This window comes from Eptesicus fuscus, chromosome 6, assembly GCF_027574615.1.
Source record: "Eptesicus fuscus isolate TK198812 chromosome 6, DD_ASM_mEF_20220401, whole genome shotgun sequence".
Classification (NCBI taxonomy): Eukaryota; Metazoa; Chordata; class Mammalia; order Chiroptera; family Vespertilionidae; genus Eptesicus; species Eptesicus fuscus.
This window is the reverse complement of record NC_072478.1, coordinates 73,202,626-73,222,371: the sequence shown is the minus strand read 5'-3', so window position 1 is coordinate 73,222,371 and position 19,746 is coordinate 73,202,626. Positions and strand designations below refer to the sequence as shown.

General features: G+C 46.6%; 1 protein-coding gene across 1 annotated transcript in view; it reads right to left on the bottom strand.

Moving 5' to 3' along the window:
- The window catches only part of LOC129149248 (uncharacterized), a 69,368-nt gene extending 51,777 nt beyond the window's left edge, over positions 1 to 17,591 (bottom strand). The window contains exons 1-3 of the mRNA XM_054716738.1: positions 17,586 to 17,591; positions 10,698 to 11,047; positions 1,525 to 1,640 (exon numbers count right to left, since the gene is read on the bottom strand). Coding sequence (XP_054572713.1) covers positions 1,525 to 1,640; positions 10,698 to 11,047; positions 17,586 to 17,591 — 472 coding nt within the window. The remainder of the gene's footprint in view (positions 1 to 1,524; positions 1,641 to 10,697; positions 11,048 to 17,585) is intronic.
- Positions 17,592 to 19,746: the final 2,155 nt, after the last annotated feature.

The window sequence follows — 19,746 nt, the reverse complement described above, 5'->3', positions numbered from 1 at the left end:
CACTGAGCCAAACCAGCCAGGGCTAATTTTATGTTTTAATTACAGTTTACATTCAATATTATTTTCTATTAGTTTCAGGTGTCCCGCATAGTGGTCAGACAATCATATACCTTGTAAAGTGTTTCCCCAAAATTTCCAGGACCCACCCAGAAACCAAATTCTGATTCTCCCACCAGAACATGTGGCCCTAGAGGGCAACAGCCTCTTCTCTGAGGGTGTCTCCACTCATTAGGTACTAAATAATACTCAAGAATCCCTGAAGTTAATATGCCCCCAAACATTCCCTCCATTTCCCGAGGGAAGGAAATGAAAGATAGACATAAATTGGAGACGAATTCAAGTCATTCCTATCTCTTCGTGCTTGGTCTGTGTTGGAAAAAAAAAAAAAAATCATCTCTATCTCCAACCCAGACTTGACAAGTAGAGCAACGCCCTAAAAATGAGGCATAGAATAAATCATAAACACTAGCCTCACGTAAAAGACTTCAGGAAGGAACACACAGTTAAACTGAAAACTGTTAACTGGTGTTTAAGAAAAAAACACAACAAACAGCCCGGAAATGTTTTTAGGAGTGTGCCCATCAAAGTCCCTCGGGGGCCGATTTGTCCTTCCACACCTGCTTTTACTAAAAACCAACAGCCCAATACCAGAGCTTTGTGAGTCAGAAGCTGAGTGAAACCGGACACAGAGGTACTGAACTGTGAGGCACAGCACCCAGATAGCAAGCAATAACCGTGCCACGACTGGCCAGGGCCCTGTGGCCACGAGGGTGGGCCAAGGGGAAGCTGAACCCACAGCAGATGCGTGCCCCACAGGACCCAGACTCTCCCGCCTGGTTCCTCCTCCAGGCCTCCACTTCCCCCGCCCACCCGCTAAGTACATCTGGAAAAAAGTCCTTGCACAAGCCTCCACCAAACTAATTCCACATTGTTTCACACGAGACCTCAGAACCAACACATATTGCTTTCTAATGCTTTTTAAAACAAGATTTTAAGAGACAAAACAGAAAACTCAAGTGTTATGAAGAACTAGATATGGTCTTTTGATTTTAACTTCATAGTAGGTAATCTTTTTGAATGCAATTCTGCTTCTACACAAAAAAAGAAATTGTCCCTTTAATTTTCAAACAGCTGGAACTTCGAAGGACCACAAGCTCCCACACGTTTGTTGAACTAAAGGGAACTGTTCTGGGTGGGCCCCGCCGCCCTGGATGACAAAGGGGCGGGACACCACACTCCCAGTGCAGAGGATGACCCCTGACCCCTCATCCCCTCTGCAACATTCTGGTAATATTTCTGGTAATACTGTTATTGTTGTTTTTGTAAACAAACTACCTCAAAATCCAACATGCGTGGTTACACCAACCCCTATGTTAACCCTTTGCACTCGCTTGCTTTTTTTCTCGATTCCTTTATTCTAATGCTAACCGTGTCGAGTCACACTCGACATCCGAGTGCAAATTAAAAATAAATAAATAACACAGAACAGAAAAGAAGAAAACTCTGGTCAAGCTCCAAACTCACCCATGGCTGGTGGTTGGCATTCATGTCTCCAGGAGAAGGGAGTCCATTTTCTCGGTTCTCTGCTGTCCAGCCCCAGGTCTGCCTGCAGTGCAGGGAAGTCCAGGGCGTGCTGCCATCTGCAGGCAAAACAAGAAAAAGCAGAGATTATGGCTCAAGTTGCCCACCTGAGGCCTGGGAGCTTCCTCAAGCAACTGCAAGACTGAGTCCCGTCCTGGTGCAAGAGCCAGTAGAAGTCACTCAGTTCTGTGTTTGGGATCCCACCCCAGCGCTGTAACAGACACACTAGAAATTCTCAGCTCTGAAGAGCTCAAGTATTTCTTTTTTTTTTTTAAATATATTTTTATTGATTTTTTACAGAGAGGAAGAAAGAGGGATAGAGAGCTAGAAACATCGATGAGAGAGAAACATCGACCAGCTGCCTCCTGCACACCCCCAACCGGGGATGTGCCCGCAACCAATGCACATGCCCCTGACCGGAATCGAACCTGGGACCCTTCAGTCCGCAGGCCGACGCTCTATCCACTGAGCCAAACCGGTTTCGGCTCAAGTATTTCTTAACAGCAGCAAATTCTTACACAGGGCTCACCATCTGCCAAATGGTTTGCATTTATTAACTCACTGAATTATCACAAAAACAGGTGAATATTTTAGATCTCTGCCAATTTGCCCAATTCTTGAGCTAGATTAGATAATGAAAATGAAGACCTTGATGAAACCATCTTCAAAGAGGGTTCAGATGTGAAACTGCGATAGAGTCCGAGCATCCCGCAGATCAGTCATTCCCTAAATTTCTGTCGAGTGCCTGTCTTGGACCAGGCATGACTCTGGGACCTGGGAGTAGAGGCATGAGCTCAAACACAAAGGCCCTGCTCTCCTGGAGCTTCCATTCTGGTGGAGGGAGGCGACAGAAGAGGTGACAAATGCTGTGCAGATGACAAAGCAGGATAAAGGGGATAGAGAGTGATGACATTCGTTCTATTATTCATTCGTTCCCAGGTTTCCCCAGTACTTACTAACCACCTACCACAGCCAAGCACTGCGCTGGGATGCAGTGATGGGCCAAAAACAGACATGGCCCCAGCTGGCATAGCATACTTAATAACATGGGAGAAGCACATATGAATCAAACAATCACCTAAATAAATGCAAAGCTGTTAACCTGTGGTAAGTGTGATAGGGGAATGGCACAGGTCCCTGCGAGAGCATCCCAGGGGGTCCTGACCTTGTCTGAAGCCTCAGGAAGGCCTGGGATGGAGTGTGGGGAGAAGCATTCTTGGCAAAAAGCACAGGCTAGACCATGAATAGCAAGCCAGAGGCGGAGTGGGGAGAGAGGGAGCAGGGGGCTGGGGGAGAAGGGGTTGGGAGTCTTTTTAAAAGATTCACTATGAGGCTGGCTGGATAATGCCCCCACCAAAGATGTTGATGTCTGAATCCCTGGAAGCTGTGCATATGCTCCCTTACAAAGGGACGTAGCAGATAAGATTAAATGAGGCATCTTGAGATGGCAGGATTATCCTGGAGTGTCCAGGTGAGCCCCGTGTCACCACAAGGGTCTTCATAGGAGGGAGGCAAAGGGAGATGTGATTTCAGAGGAGGAGTGCCAGAGTGATGCCACGTGAAAAAGACTGGTGGGTTTAAAAGATGAGGAAGTAGCCATAGCCAAAGAACGAAGGATGCCTCTAGAAGCTGGAGAAGCCTTGATTTGTTACAGCAGCAATAAGAGACCGATACACGCTGTCTTCTGTGAAGAAACACACTATAAGTAAGGAGAAGGGGAGGCAGGGACCAGTGGCAGGTCACTGTGTTATCCAGGCAAGCAGTGTGAGAGCCTGAACCACAGCAATGGCAGTCGGAGTGGAGAGGCGTTGAAGGAGGGGAAGAGTCAACTAGTCAAAGGTCTTGCTGCAACCTGGCAGATGCTACCTGAGTGCAACATCAGGCGTCTTCCAGGCTCAGGACATGGCTGGCTTATCCTGGGCAGAGCCCAGCGCCCTCCGTAGAAGGAGGAAGCTGTACCACTATAGACCACTCCTGGACTCTCTTACCAGGGGCCTGCCAGCCCCATCCCCACAAAGGAGTCCAGGGGTTCCAGAAACAAGCTCTAAGAAGTAACAGCCTGGGAACTGCTACCGGGCAAAAGGTAGCAATTGTTTCTGCCAAGCATTAGGCCTTGCAGTGAACATGTTTTTTCTTCCAAACAAAGAGATTTCATAATCTTGGAAATGAGGTGCCCAAATTTAAATACACACATCTCCAACCCAGTTGATGCATAGCCACAGTGATATCCAACATGTTGAAATTTCATGGTCAGTGAAATAATACAGAAATCAAAGCAAGATAATAAATGAGAAACTAGGAGACCTTCTCTCAGCATCTACTCCACTCCTATGTAATGACCCAGACCTACTGAAAACACGGCGTCCTGACTTAGTCCTGCCTAATAGGGCTGTTGAGAAGAAAAGGCAATGCAAATGATTCCAGAGCATTTTATATACATTCTTCCTGTTTTATTGCAAAAGTATAAACATATACCCACCAAGTACTTTGGAGTCTACTGAGGGGTGACAGGGAAGTCTTAAAGGCACTGCTCCTCCTACCCCAAACCCCATCCCCACCCCCACCCCCAACCCCAGGTGGCTTTAAGTCAGGCCTCAGGGACCTAGGAGCAAGTCAAGACCCAGGAGTGCCTGCAGATGGCAAAATACCAGGTAGTCCAGTTAGGGTTGGAACAGGTTAATTAAAAAGCAGATATATGTATGTATATATTGTTTTTCTGGTGACAAAAGTGACATATGTTTACTATTGAAAAACACAAAGATCTCCTGTAGTCCCAACCATCCAGAGACAATTTACTTGGAAATATTTTCTTTCAATCTTTTTTCCAATAATTTTAGTGTGTATATCTATCCTACCTAATAAAATAGTAATATGCAAATTGACCACACTTTCGCTATGCCCAAGCCACGCCCACCAGCCAAAGCCACGCCCACCAGCCAATCAGGGTGAGTATGCACATTACCCAACAAAGATGGCAGTTAATTTGGATACGCAGAGGGAGGGAGGAGTGAAGACTGAAAACAACTTAGAAGGAAGAGGGAGGAAAAGTGGAAAGCCAGAGGGAAAGCCCAGGCGGGGTGGAGTGGGGCGGAGCGGGGCGGGGCGGAGCGGGGTGGGCAGCAGCGGCGTGTGGGTGCAGGCACAGCGGCCGCTTGCAGGATTCTTCCTGCAAATGGGCTACTAGTATATCTATAATTTCTTTAAAAATTTTTAGGTACTGTGTATATTTTCTTTTGCAACCAGCTTTGTTTTATATAGCAGTATATAATTTTTCCGTGCCACTAAATATACTTTTTAAACAGTTGGCAGTATTCTATCCTAGAAAGGCATCAAAATCACTTAACCAATTCCTTCTTGCTGGAAAACTGAGTGGCAACGTTATGTAGCAGAAGTCACATGGGAGGAACAGCCCACATATAAGGACACCCCATTTAAAATCTGTCTGAAGCTCTAATTATTCCTTGGGGCCATGTTTCGCACATTTCAGTCATCCATACATCACCATTACTAGTTCACTGTAATTACATGTCATCTGTACCATACTTAACATTTCTCTTTAAAATTAACTCATTCTCCCTTAAGTAAATGTGTTTTAAAAGCAAACCTTATTTATTCTTGTAAATGGAAAACGGGCATCATAGTCATAAATGAAGGCGACTAGAAAAATAAATACGAAGGAAAACAAAACAGTGTGGTGAAAATACAGTTAAGATACTGTTATCCCTTTGCTCATTCTTTTATATCAAAAGGGAGATGAGGAAGGTTTGGAGGGCTTTTAAAGGCAGTCCAGCACCAAGCTGAGACCTTTCTCCTTCCCTTGATCAGAAGATTGAAAAGGGCAATAACTTCTCACCACGCGAGTCAGGGTTAGACAATGCGGTATGTTCCACCTAGAATTACTCTGCACCATCCGAAATAACCTCACGTGGGAAACACGTCTTCGGATAGACTACTGGAAGTAGCATTACTGGGATAAAAGGTATGGACACTTTAAAGAGCTTTTGATAAACACAACCCAAGTTACTGGCACCACTATTTTACTATCAGAGTGCCCATTTAACTTCGCCCTCACATAACAAATAAGATAAAGAGCAATGTTAAAATGTTAAGCTTTTTAGTGTAACATATTCAGCAGTTGAACTTTCAAAGCTATGCTCATACTCCTGCAACCAGTCTCGGACCCTGGGGCAGGGCCATGACACAGATCTTCACTTAGTGTTAAGTCTACACAGCCCGACAGTGCACTTCTTAACCTAGTTAAAGGAAACTCAGTAAAATATGAGGAAGTGACTTCAGCACTTGCAAACATTTCAGAACGTGTTTGTGCCAGCAAAGGTCAAGTGAGGATTAGAATAGCATGGACTCTGCAGTGTGCTTTTGAGAAATCCGAGGCCGGAGAAGCATAGCTCGCGAGACACAGATAACTACAAATGTTCCGTAAGCCAATGAAAACGCTAAAAGAAATGTTGAAGCCCTCCTATCCTGGTATGATAGGCCATTGCACCAATCGGTTAAAGATTAATGCAATTGCTAAGAAAAGATTTCAAAAATAGAAAAAGGAAACTGTATTTTGAAGCATGAAGAGTTAATAACAATGGGAAGCTTCCAGATTATTTCAATAATTTCTGGGCAGATACCCGTGTGTGTTATGTGGCTGTGGGAGAAAGGTGGGGGAGAAGATAATTAAAAACATGCTAAAAAGTTTCTTATGTTTGGAAGGAGGTTCGAGATTCTGATTAATTTTGGGCATTTGTAGGAAAACATAAGTTTGTCTATGCTTAATAACTTAATGAGGGCTCCTGGTAAGACACAGAATTTAAAGTCACTAAATAAAAAGGAAGGAATGGGGACAAAGACGCGTTGATGAATCAGAAAAAAAATCACAAGAAAAAAGGAAGAACCCATAATAAATATATGGCAAAACAAGATGGTAGAAAGAAGGCCACACTTATCAGTGATCAAAATAAACACGAATGACTTATATTCCACTATTAAAAAACCAAGATTTTTAATCTAAATGCCCACCAATGGAAAAATTGATAAATAAATTATGCCATTCCATTGTAATGGGTGTGTGTGTGTGTGTGTGAGAATACCACAGAAAGGGGTTCATGCCTTACATAGTTTAGAAAGTTGTAGAAAAATGTGTAAGTATAGAAAAAAGAGTCCAGAAAAACACACCAAATTGGTAACTAAGGTTAGCTATAGAGTGGGATTACAGAAAATAGGAGTGGCCTTTCCTGTCTAACTTTATGAGCGTCTACTACATTGTTTGCATTTATTACAAGCAGCATGTAACCAGGGAAACAAGGTGAAATAATAAATACAAGGGAAGAACCAATTAAAGAGAGGATACAGAGGACAAAAAAATAAAGGTGGGTTGACAAAACCCGAAGCATTTCTTTAAAAATAGACAAATCTCTGGGGAGACTGATCAGGAGTATCTGAGAGTGCCCTGGCTGGTGTTGCTCAGTGGCTAGAACATCAGCCTGTGCACCGAAGGGTTGCAGGTTCCCCAGCCCCTGTCAGGGCACATGCAGGAGGCAACCAATCAATGTCTCTCTCTCTCTCTCTCTCTCTCTCTCTCTCTCTCTCTCTCTCTCTCCCCTTTCCTCTCTCTCAAAAACAAATAAAAAATATCCTCATGTGAGGATTTTTAAAAAGTAAGAGTTAAAACTAGCCAAAACCGGTTTGGCTCAGTGGATAGAGCGTTGGCCTGTGGACTGAAAGGTCCCAGGTTCGATTCCGGTCAAGGGCATGTACCTTGGTTGCGGGCACATCCCCGGTGGGGGAGTGTGCAGGAGGCAGCTGGTCGATGTTTCTCTCTCATCGATGTTCCTGGCTTTCTATCCCTCTCCCTTCCTCTCTGTAAAAAATCAATAAAATATATATTAAAAAAAATAAATAAAAAGTAAGAGTTAAAACTAGAAAGCTCTCAGCCCAGTCAGTGTGGCCCAGTGGTTCACCATCAACCTATGAATTAGGAGGTCACTATTCAATTCCTGGTCAGGGCACACGCCCAGGTTTCAGGCTCAATACCCAGTATGGGGCCTACAGGAGGCAGACAATCAATCATTCTCTCTCATCACTGATGCTTTTATCTCTCTCTCCCTCTCCCTTCACATCTGAAATCAATAAAAATAAATATTTTTTTTAAAAAAAGAGAAAATTGATCAGTTGGACCTCAACAAAATTGGAAAAAAAAATTTTGCTTCAAAGAACACCATCAAGAAAGTGAAAGGGGGCCCGACTGCCATGGCTCAGTGGTTGAGTATCCACTTATGAACCAGGAGGTCATGGTTTGATTCCTGGTCAGGGCACATGACCAGGTGCAAGTTGCTGGCTTTATCCCCAGTGAGGGGTGTGCAGGAGGCAGCCAATCAATGATTCTCTCTCATCATTGATGCTTCTCTCTCTCTTCCCCTCTCTTCCTTTCTGAAATCAATAAAAATATTTTTTTTTAAAAAAAGAAAGTGAGCCCTAACCGGTTTGGCTCAGTGGATTGAACGTCGGCCTGCGGACTCAAGGGTCCCGGGTTCGATTCCAGTCAAGGGCATGTACCTTGGTTGCGGGCACATACCCAGCAGGGAGTGTGCAGGAGGCAGCTGATTGATATTTCTAACTCTCTATCCCTCTCCCTTCCTCTCTGTAAAAAATCAATAAAATATATTTTTAAGAAAAAGAAAGTGAAAGGGGGAAACTATTATACACACACACACACACACACATATATAAAATAGTATATATATATATATATATATATATATATATATATATTCATATATATATGAATTCTTTACCCAAGCCTGGCCGGCATGGCTCAGTAGTTGAGTGTCAACCTATGAACCGAGAGGTCACAGTTGTTTGATTCCCTGTCAGGGCACTTGCCCGAGTTTCAGGCTCAGTCCCCAGTGGCAGCCTATCAATGATTATCTCTCATCACTGATATTTCTATCTCTCTCTCCCTCTCTGAAATCAGTAAAAAATATATATTTTAAAAAAAGAATTCTTTACCCAAGAGAAATGAAAAATATATGTTCACACAAAAATGTATACATAAATGCTCATAGAAGCATTATTCATAATAGCCCCAAAGTAGAAACAACCTAAATGTTCATCAACTGATGAATGAATAAACAAAATGCTGTAAATCCGTATGATGGAGCATTATTGGCCAATAAAAATGAACAAACTTCTGCCTTAGCCAGTTTGGCTCAGTGGACAAAGCATCGGCCTGCAGACTGAAGAGTTCTGGGTTCAATTCCAGACAAGGGCATGTACCTAGGTTGCAGGCTCCTCGTGGGCTCAGGCCCTGGTCAGGGCACATGCAGGAGGCAGCCAATCGATGATTCTTTCATCATTGAGAGTTCTCTCTCTCCCTCTCCCTTCCTCTCTAAAAAACAAAGCAATAAAAACATTTTTTAAAAAAAGAATATAAGACTGAGGATGCATTGGGCAGTTGAGGCTTATATGCCCTTCTAAACGAGGGGGAGGGAGGCAGGGGTCTAGGATTTCAAAGGGACAGTAGCCAATTCACAGGTAAATGAGAAAGAGCAAACTTGTCAACAAATTCTGGCCGGGCTACCCCTGAAACAATGGGACGCAGGGGGAGTCCAACTCACAGGCTTTGCTGGGTTTCTCCCAGTCTGCCACACTGACTCATCCGTGTAGGTGAACACACTGAGGTCAGTCTGCCAGGCTTTTCTATCGGAATTCATTCAGGCTGGAAAGGATCAAAGGCTCTTTGTGAGCCTTTCGTTTCTCCGAAAGAGCCGTCTTAAAATCAATATCCCAAAAGGCGTATTTTAGGGTGGCACACTTTGGTTCCCCTCGAGAGGAAAGAGGACCATCCATGACAGTTAAGTTTTAGTTTAATAGGGGGGAGCGAGAGAAGGGCCTTCGGAAACTCGGAGGAAAAGGAACGGCTTAGAGGAGGTTAGTCACAACAGCGGCGATCTGACTTTCTGGCTCACGATAAAGACAGTATTTTCTAAAAGTCATAAACACCACCCTTCTGGGGTAGGACTCCACGTTTTAAAAATTAGGGCGTTGAGTCATCTCATCAAATTCAGATGGCTATTTTCAAAGTTAAGGACGTTCCAGGTTTGTCTCAGTAATGGGTCTTATGATCAGATCCAAGTAACTAAGCTGAATTCCTTTTTATTGAGACAAAAGCAGAATAGAAGGGGGGGGGGGGTCTTGGCTACAAAAACTGGGTTCTTGTCCGTTTTTGTAAGTCAGTGCCTGCGGACTTGTCACTCTGCTCTCAGCACCTAGTGCCTCGTCTCTCTGCCTGCCCCCCAAACTGGCCTAGCGCGCAGCCAGCTGACATTCCTTCTCTTGCCCGGGGATGGGGAACACCCCTGGGTCAGGGGCTGTCTCTACAGCCTTGAGGTGGCGCCCAATTCTTTCACATCAGGACTGAGCGGTAGATTTGACTAAGGACAAAGACCAGGGCACTCGTCTTTCACCCTTCCGGCGAGCAGGAAAGTTGCGTTGGTTTGGGGAAAACTGGGTCCCTGGGTGCTTCCATCCCTGGCCATTTCTGTCAGCCCCGGCTTTGGGGTCCCTGCAGGGCCCGGGGGAGGGGCGGCATCCTGGCCCAGCTGCTCTCCAAACCTATGACCACGAGGGGGTAACCGCCAGACCCTCGGAGGGCCCCGCAGGGACGCCCTGGTGCACCAGATCTGAGAAACGCAGACAGCGAACGGCCGAGGGACACAGCGCGTGGGGAAGCGGGGGGCTCTGGCAGGTGAGAAGGGCCAAGGATGCGCTCCTTCCTCCCGCTGGGCTCAGGTGAGGCCCTCTGCTCCGCACCTCACAGGCTTCCACCCTCCTGCTTCCTTTTTCGAAACCCGGGTTGGAGCGGGGAAGGGGGCTCGGGGTTCGACCAGACCGGAGCGGGTGCGGGGAGCCGTGGCTTGCCTCGCCGCGTCCCACCCCGATCCCGGGGTGCCCGGTCCTTGGCCCGTGGGTCGGAGCTCCCCGCGGTCTCCCAGCCCGGCCGGGAGGTGCCGAGCCCTCCCAGCCCGCGGCAGGCGACGACTGCCTGGCGCCCCGCCTGTCGGGTCCGCAAGGAGGAGCCCGCGAGGCGACCTCGAAGGGGCTGCGCTTACCTCGCCCGGCGCGGGCTGCGCCCCGGCTCCGGGCTCCGGGCTCCGGCCGGCCGCCGCGCTCCGCGCCCCTCGCCCCGGTGGCAGCCGCGCCAGCTCGGACCACGGCCGCTTTCATTTTCCTCAATTATATCGGCAGGAAAACGAAAGCGAAAACCGCCGGGAGGCGGGCCCGGCCCGAGCGCGCGGTGAGCGCCGAGCGCGGGCCCCGAGCCAGAGGCGGCGGCCTCGGGGCTGCGCGCGGCCCGCCGGGCGGCCTTCGGGCTGGAGCCCCGCGCGCCGAGGGGCCGGGGCCGGGGCCGGGGCCGGGCAGGAGGCGGGCAGCCCGGCGGCCAGCGGAGGGGCCCGCGCGCCTCGGTCCGTCAGAGCCGCGTCCCTTCATTCAGCGCCTCCCGGGCCTCGTGGTCGGCGGCGGCCGTGCGGGCCCGGGCTGCTGGCGCCCCTCGAGGGTTTCTGGCCGGAGAGGGGGGGCTCTGGCCTGGCAGCTGAGAGCCAGCCTCGGAGGGATCCAGGTTCGAGGCGCTGAGCAGCCTGCTCCCTCGCACGGGCACGCGCCCGGGTCCCTCTGCCAAACGGGTGCACCATCACTTGTAACAGCCCGGTCCTGGCACGAGGCACCAGGCTCTTCCTCCTGGGTCAGCGGAGAAATAAGTCAATGGTGGGGGTGAAATGGGGGGCCCCTCCTTTGACAAGAAAAACTGGAACAGCAAGCTTAAGGTTTGGACCCCCTGGTCTTAATGGTGCCCATCAATACCCAAAGTTTAGAGACTCCAGGGTTCAACCTCTTGGCTCTGTCACTTACTGGCTCTGTGATTTCGGAGAGTAACGATTCCTACCACAATTGTAGGCAGTAAGACAGACTTGAGCAGAGCAGGGACGATGGGCCAGGTACAGAAGGTCACCTGGTGGGAAGCCCCAGGTGTCTAGCAAAGGACAATTGTAAGGAGGGGGGGGCGGGGGAGCCTAGGTGACTTCCTTCCTTAGCATATGACTGGTCATGAGATTTGGACCCCCAGTGCTTTCCTCCCTAGAGATAACATCTAGCCCTCAAGTTGTATTTCAGCTCCGGGCCCAGATAAGCAACAGAATGACACCCCCGCCCCCCTCCACCCCCCCCCCCCCCCCCACCCCCCCCCCCCGCCAGCCAATCAATCCGTGGAGACCAGAACCCTGAATGGACACACCTGGAAAGCTACTGAATATTCTATTAAGATCTTTCCCTGGTACTGCCCCTAAAATCTCCAGCCTTAAAAGTCTTAGGAAGGAGGACCCAGTGCTGCTCTCCCCTCTGGGGAGCACTCCCCCTGCCCTGCCCTGCCCTCCTCTTCCCTTCCCTTCCTTCTCTTTCTCCTCCTCCTCTCCCTCCCCCTCCTATGGCCCAGGCATGTTACCATTAGCTTCCTCACTCCCAGGTTCCAAGGGCCCTTCTTTTACCTCCATAATTTGTTTCCTAAGGCCATTTCTTCCAGGAATTACCTTTTCTACCGCTGTGATGTACCCAATACATCTTCTCTTACAGTCTGGGTCTTGCTCTGAATTCTTCCCTAGCCAGAACCCAAGTACCCGAGGTTGCTGAACCCAGGTTTGGTCTGACCCCCCCAGTCAGACACCTGGTGCCCTTCCCACCTCCTACAACACCACTAGGTGATAGGAATTTAATGAACCATATAATGGAGACAATACTTGGTATTTTATCTTAGGCTCTAGGTGGGATCTTGGAGGGCAGTGGCCAAGTCATTGTTTTTCTGGGTGCTTGATGGACATATTCTAATGGTCTGATAAAATGGAGGTCCCTGTGATAATAGGAAAGAAAGTTTTCTTCAATGTTTGGACTGTGTTATGTTGACTAGGAAGGATGAGGGCACTGCAGCCTGTATAGAAGGCCCCTGGCACTTAGCCTGACAATCAGCCCCTGTAATAATGCCACTGGGCCAGGTTTTTTTGTTTGTTTGTTTTGTTTTGTTTTAAATATATTTTATTGATTTTTTACAGAGAGGAAGGGAGAGGGATAGAGAGTTAGAAACATCAATGAGAGAGAAACATCCATCAGCTGCCTCCCGCACACCCCCTACTGGGGATGTGCCCACAACCAAGGTACATGCCCTGGACCGGAATCGAACCTGGGACCTTTCAGTCCACAGGCCGACGCTCTATCCACTGAGCCAAACCGGTTTTGGCTGGGCCAGGTTTTTATTAGCATAGAGCGCTGCTCCAAAGTCAGAGGACGTCCCGGCAGCTCTATCCAGCACCCACCTTTGAGATCTGAAAATGCTTTTGTAAGTATTTCCACTTGGAAAACGTTGACAAGACTCCATACTCCAAACACAATTTGCCTGTGTGTGTTTGTTTGTGTTTGTCATAGAGCAATCTGATACCTGCAACAGAAGAACGAAAGGTACTCAGTCTGCCAGAGTCACTTTGGTCTGCCTGTTTGCAACTCCTGTACGTTCCCTGCATGACGGCGGCTTTGATCTGCGGCTGGCATTGTGGTTTTCTAAGTGTCCTTGAAGAATTTTCCTCAAGAGCAGGTGGGGAGGTGGGGCAGGCCAACTGCTGGCCTTAGAAAACCAGAAGCCCGTGTTTCCACTCTAGAAGAAGATGCTTTTGCTCTGTAGTATGAAGTAAAAAGAAAAAAAAAAAATCCCAACAAGGCTTGGAGCCTCTTCCTTGTTATACAACAATTATTCTTGACTTCAGGAGAGCAAAATAGAGCTAAATTTACTTCTGCATAAAAAGTATGCCTGGGAGATGAGGAACAGGAAAAGAGAGGTTGAGACACAAGAAGATGAAGCCAAATCCTGGTTACCTGTTATAGATGTTGCTCAAGTGAGCAGAGGTAGCAGGATGTGAGGGCTAGTCTGGAGTCGATCACCTTGGTTATTTCCCGAGGTTCAGATTTGGTCCTCAGCCTTGTGGGATCAAAATTTTTATCTTTGCCCTAGCTGGTTTGGCTCAGTGGATAGAGCATTGGCCTGCAGACTCAAGGGTCCCAGGTTCGATTCCCGTCAGGGGCACATGCCCGGGTTGCCTACTTGATCCCCAGTAGGGGGTGTGCAGGAGGCAGCCGATCAATGATTCTCTCTGTTCCTCTCCCTTCCTCTCTGAAATCAATAAAATATATATTTTTAAAATGTTTTTTTCATCTTCTATTTTGCCCAGCCACCAGGGTTGTGGGCTCGATCCCCAGTAGGGCGCATGCAGGAGGCAGCTGATAAATCATTCTCATCATTGATTTTTTTTTTTATCTCTCCCTCTCCCTTCCTCTCTGAAATCAGTAATATAATTTTTCATCTTTTTAGTGTTCCAGCTTTGATTAAAAGTCAACATTATATAAAATTAGAATGCCAACTTACTGATTTCCTCTGTTTGCTAGCCTCTATGCGAGGTGCATTGCATACATTGCTTTATTTAACTCCCCCTATAATTATGTGGTGTATTCTGATGGTTTTTCTCAGTTGGGAGGAAAAAGTTGAAGGAAATTCCCAGTTAGTGTGTATGTAAGTGATAGTGTCGGGGTTCAAATAAAGGCATCTGATTCCAAAACCGGGAGCTGACCCATTCCTGTTAGAAGCAAAACTCTCAGGAACACTGGGCTCTTGATGTTGCCTGGTGAGTGCTCTCTCTGCGTGTAACTGTGCACTTTGTAGCCCAGTTGTAAGAGGGGAGCTTGGCAAACTTGAAATCAGAATCCGAAGAGTCAGAATCTGACTTAAATGCTTAATGCTATCAGGCCTGGGCAGCCTGGTGCCTTTGCCTCCACACCAAAGGCCACACAGCCTGCTGGGAGGACTGCTCCCCCCTCCCCGCTGCCTGGCTGCCCTTCTCCTCGGAATGATGCCCAATGGGCACTCCATCTGCGTTGCCTCCTGTCTTTATTATGCTCATGGGCGGCCCCTCCTCAGGTGGACGCATTTCTTATTTTAGATAGAGCAAGGCCTTATCAAGTTCAACAGTATGGTTAGACTCCTGGAGTCCTTATTCCTCTTTATGGAAGCATTTTGTTTGTATATCTTTGCTCTGATTGACTTGATATATAATTTAACTTTCAAAGAGCAACTTTGTACCCCAATGCTTAGGGAAAAATTCACTTTCTTTTCCTTCCTACCACCCCTCACCTTCTAACTCTAGAATAAGAACTTGTGCAAATAGCAAGTTTTGGAACAAGCACTTTATCCAGGCTGCAATGGTCATTAATGAAGACCAAAATTCCAAGGCCAAGGCCAGCCTTCAAAGACATTGGGGCGTGGGGGGCAAGAAGAGGTGATCAGGCAATACAGCTGGAGAACAATATAAATGCAAAGAAAGATAGAATTTGCTGATTAGAAAACACCTGGTGTGTGATTCAAATAAAAAGGGGAAAAAAGTCAAATAACCCTTTTACATACTTCAAATATTTACTCAACAAATATTTTGTGACAACTACAAAATGCAGCCACTCTCTATGATTAGTCACTGCTATGATTCAATAATGAGCAAAAATAGACATGATCTCTGCCCTCGGGAAACACACCTTAGTGAGGTAGCCAGACGGTCACATAATTAGTCAAATATAGAAAACTATCGTAGATGCTACAAAGTGGGTTTGATTCTCAGAAGGAAGAACAAAGGATTTGAACTTGTCCGGGGGTCAGAAAAGTCTTCCTTGAAGAAGTGCTGCTTGAATTGGGAGCAAAAGAATGAGGATTAATTAACTGGGTAAATGGGTATGGGGCTGGAGAATAGATAAATGGTGGTGGTGGTGGTACGAGGGGAACAGCATGTGCAAAAGTCCCGAGGCAGGAAAGAACCCAGAACATTTGGGGAACTGGAAGCAGGCTGGATTAGAACCATTATCTTCTATCCGATGCCCAAAGGTTAAATGGAGCAGAGAGCGTCCACAGGAGGCTGGAGAGTAAGATAAAAGCTAATCAGGTAGGGTCTTGATGGTCGTACTAAAGACTTAGGTCTTTATGAGCAGTAATGTTATATCATCTGATTTGTGTTTTGAAAAGACTGCTCTGTCTGCTGTGTGGTGAATGGATTGAAATGCAGTCACCTGTTAGGAGCAAGATGATGGTGGTAGTGGTGGAAGAGATGAAGAGAAACGGACAGATGAGAGATTGAGATTTAGACGGTAAAATGATCAGAAACACGGTGATGGATTGAGTCTCAGAGATAAGGGAGAAGGACTTATGACTCCCAAGTTGCATAACTGAATGAATGAATAGTTGTGGGAGCCATGTAGGTACTCAGATCTCTCTTCAAGAGAGCCTTCTACAAAGAATATAGTTAGCCGCCAGAAGCTGTGCCTTCCCATCCGCTGCAGTGTTCACACAAGGCCACACGTTCTGGCTGCTCACAGCCAATGAATGAGCACAATGGGGGTATCAGAGCCAGGTCATTTCTGCCCAAGGTGGGACTCCTCTAACAGGCAGTCTCTACCCTGCTGGTCCCATCAATATGGCCAACACTTTCTCAGAACTGCTCTAGGAGGACCCATAGTGACAAGGATGCCCTTTATTGAGCTGGAGAACATTGGAAAAGACCCAAGTTTTGGAGGGCTTCGATTCTGCATGTGTACAGTGATGCTTCAGGTGGGCAGGGAACCTCCATAGCCACGTTCCCAGTCATAAGATATGTTTGTGCTTTGCTATGAAACTACCAACGCTGTCTTCAGTGTGAGCTAGAGTCTGGTCTTTGGGAAATGCTTGTTGCATAGATAATTTCCCAACTTCAGTTTAGAACTTGATACTAGAACTATTTGCCTCTAGAAAAATATGACTTACCAGTAGCAAAAGTATCCTTTAACTTCCTTGAGGAGGAGGCAAAAGTCAAAAAATAGAAAGGGAGTGAGCAATTGTTCTTGAACAACCAAAGGTAAATCATTGTGCTTTGGGGGCTCTGGTTTTCTGGGAAAAAAGGAGTAGTTTTTTAATAAATGTTCCTGAAGAAAAGCAATTACATATTTGGCAACACCAATGGAAATTTCTGTTAGTCCCTGAGAAAAAGAAGCTAGTACTCCAAAAGGCACTCGTGCTCTGACATCTGTCTCCCTGAGCAAGATGCCCTTGGAGAGCTGGGTGGCATGGGCTGCTGACCCTGTCACCGAGATTGCAGTCACAAGCAGCCTGTCTGAGCGAATCATCCGGGAGAGAGCCTAGCTGTTCCGGTCCAACATTGGTTCATCCTAGTGCAGCGGATTGAACAAAGTCATAACTACTACCTGATATTTGAACTCCGAGCTCTCTCGTAGGTCAAACATTTCCTTCACTAATCGTGGACCCCAGACAACCCTCACCCATCTCACGGCAGTGAGTTTGCATGTTTTGTTAGTAGGTGGTCAGGAAGCCCAGAAACCATTAGTTTCCTTGGACTAGAAAAAAGAAAGGAGTAGGTGTGGGCATCAGGAGGTACGTTTTCCTGAGGGCTCTGTCTCACTGAAGGATGAATGAGTAAACATATTTGTTAAAATTTTAAAAACAGACAACCAAATGTAAAATGAATGTACTACTTAAGAGCCTTAGGGATAGGAAACCTGTGCTTTCTCCCAAAGGTAGTTATAATTTCCTTCTGGAACCAAACAGACCATGATAAGCACTAATTATTTGTATAGTCAATAATTACATTAGGGAAGTCAGGAGGAATAGCAATATTATTATTGTTAATACAAATTTAGTACTGCTAAGCACTTTACATGCATGATCTAATATCTATCTATATAATAAAAGCCTAAGCGGTCATTACGGCGGAATGACTAGAACAACCGGTCGCTATTATGCGCACTACCAGGGAGCACTCAACACAGGAGCTGCCCCCTGCTGGTCAGTGCGCTCCCACAGGGGGAGCGCCGCTCAGCCAGAAGCTGGGCAAATGGCTGGTGAGCACAGGGGCGGTGGCAGGAGCCTCTCCCACCTCCATGGTAGCACTAAGAAGCAGCTAGCTGAGCAGTAAGGAGCAACGAGCAGGGGGGTCCTGGACTGTGAGAGGGCGCAGGCCAGGCTGAGGAGCCCCCTCCCCAACCAGTGCACGAATTTTGTGCACCAGGCTTCTAGTAATCCTTATAAAAACCCAGTGAGGTAGTTCATCTATTTTACATGTGAGGAAAGTTTGTGATTTGCCCAACTTTTTGAGCTAGTCAGTGGAGAAGCCGACTTTTAGAGAAACCAGAGTATGGAGAAGCCGACTTTTAGACCGCATGGACCACATATCTGCTCCCGGTGTGGGCACTTTGCCCATAGTCATAGCGCCTCCCAGGAAGAGCATGTGCTTGAGGTGAACCTTGAACATGGGTGGAATTGGGATAATCAGAGACAAAGGAGGGCACTGCATGGATGGAGGCAGCAGTATCAAGGAAAAATATAAAACTGGAAGTGTGTCATATCAGGAGCTGAATGAACTACATAAAAAATATGTGAAGCCCTGGCCCTCGTGTCTCAGTGGTTACAGCATCAGTCCTGGCACCGAAGGGTCTCAAGTTCCATTCCCGGTCAAGTGCAGGCACCTGGGTTGCAGGTTTTATCCCTGGCTCTGGTCAGGGCTTATGCAGGAGTAAACCAATCTGTGTGTCTCTCTCATATTGATGTTTCAGTCTCTCTCCTTCCCTCCCTTCCTCCCTCAGCTCCCTTCCACTCTTTAAAAATCAGTGGAAAAAATATTCATGGGTGAGAATTCACAAAAATAAAAATATGTGAAGTTTTGGGAAGGGATTGGAGAAGTTTTTAAAAGTAGTGAAAAGTACACAGAAGAAACGAATTCATTCTTGTCTTCATCTTGCATATTTACTCTAACAGTTTTACTTTTAAAATTAAAAACCACTACAAAACTTATGCATTCTCATTATATGGAATTCAAACAACATAGAAAGTACAACATGTACTGTAAAGCTCTCCCAAATCTTCCCAGCTAAAAATTATTACTATTAATATTAGAAAAATAGTATTATATACATTTTCCTTTGCATTTATACAGAGAGGAGAATGCAAAGGTGAAAATGATACCTCAATAGAGTTTTTGTGTGTATTTCTCTCATTAGGAGGGATGTGAATGACACCGACAACAAATGGGTCCGGGCTGCCTGTCACTACTTGAGCCAATTAAACAGAAACAGGGTTGAACTATGTATGAGCATTTATCCCAATAATGCCAGCAGCATGGGAGAGAAGCAGGTGATCCAGGAAAGTCTGCTCTGCCATAAACCAGCTGCTTATATTGGGTAGAAGGACAAAGATTACATGGGGAAGTAGGCAAAAGGAATAAAAATGGGTATAATGGTTAGATTATGGGCAATGTGGGTTTGGGGGGTGGGGGGACTCCATTGTTTGGGCAACAAGGTTGTTAATCTTTCCAAGATAATGGACCACATTCCAAGGTTGACTACCTCAGTGTGTGGGGGTGGGGCGGGGCGGGGCGGGGGGGGGGGTGGGAAGTGGTACAACTTCCAGCCAGGTTAGAATGTGCTTTCTTTATTTTTTTATTTTTTATTTTTTTAAAATATATTTTATTGATTTTTTACAGAGAGGAAGGGAGAGGGATAGAAAGCTAGAAACATCGATGAGAGAGAATCATCGACCAGCTGCCTCCTGCACACCCCCTACCAGGGATGTGCCCGCAGCCAATGTACATGCCCTTGACCGGAATCGAACCTGGGACCCTTCAGTCCGCAGACTGACGCTCTATCCATTGAGCCAAACCGGCTTCGGCAGAATGTGCTTTCTTTAATCAGAACAAAACAATCACGGTTACAGAGCATGATTAATATTTTTTATAACTAATAGCTAGTCCCTAATAGTCTATGTCTGCCCCTAACAAAACCTCTGATTCAGTCATCCTGGGCATCCTCTATCAATGTCACTGGAGTTTTATGAAGATAAATTAGAAAACAGGTGTATTTTCCAAAGTGCTTTTTGCTGTAGCAATGGCATACAACATAAGGTACTGCTAATGCTGTATGTACTGCATCCAGACTCTTTGTATCAGTCTAAAAGCACTTTAGGAAAAGGAATTGAATGAAACACCCAGGGAAAGATTAGTTGTGCTGCTTACCGCCTAACAACAGGGCCCTCTGCCCAGCTCA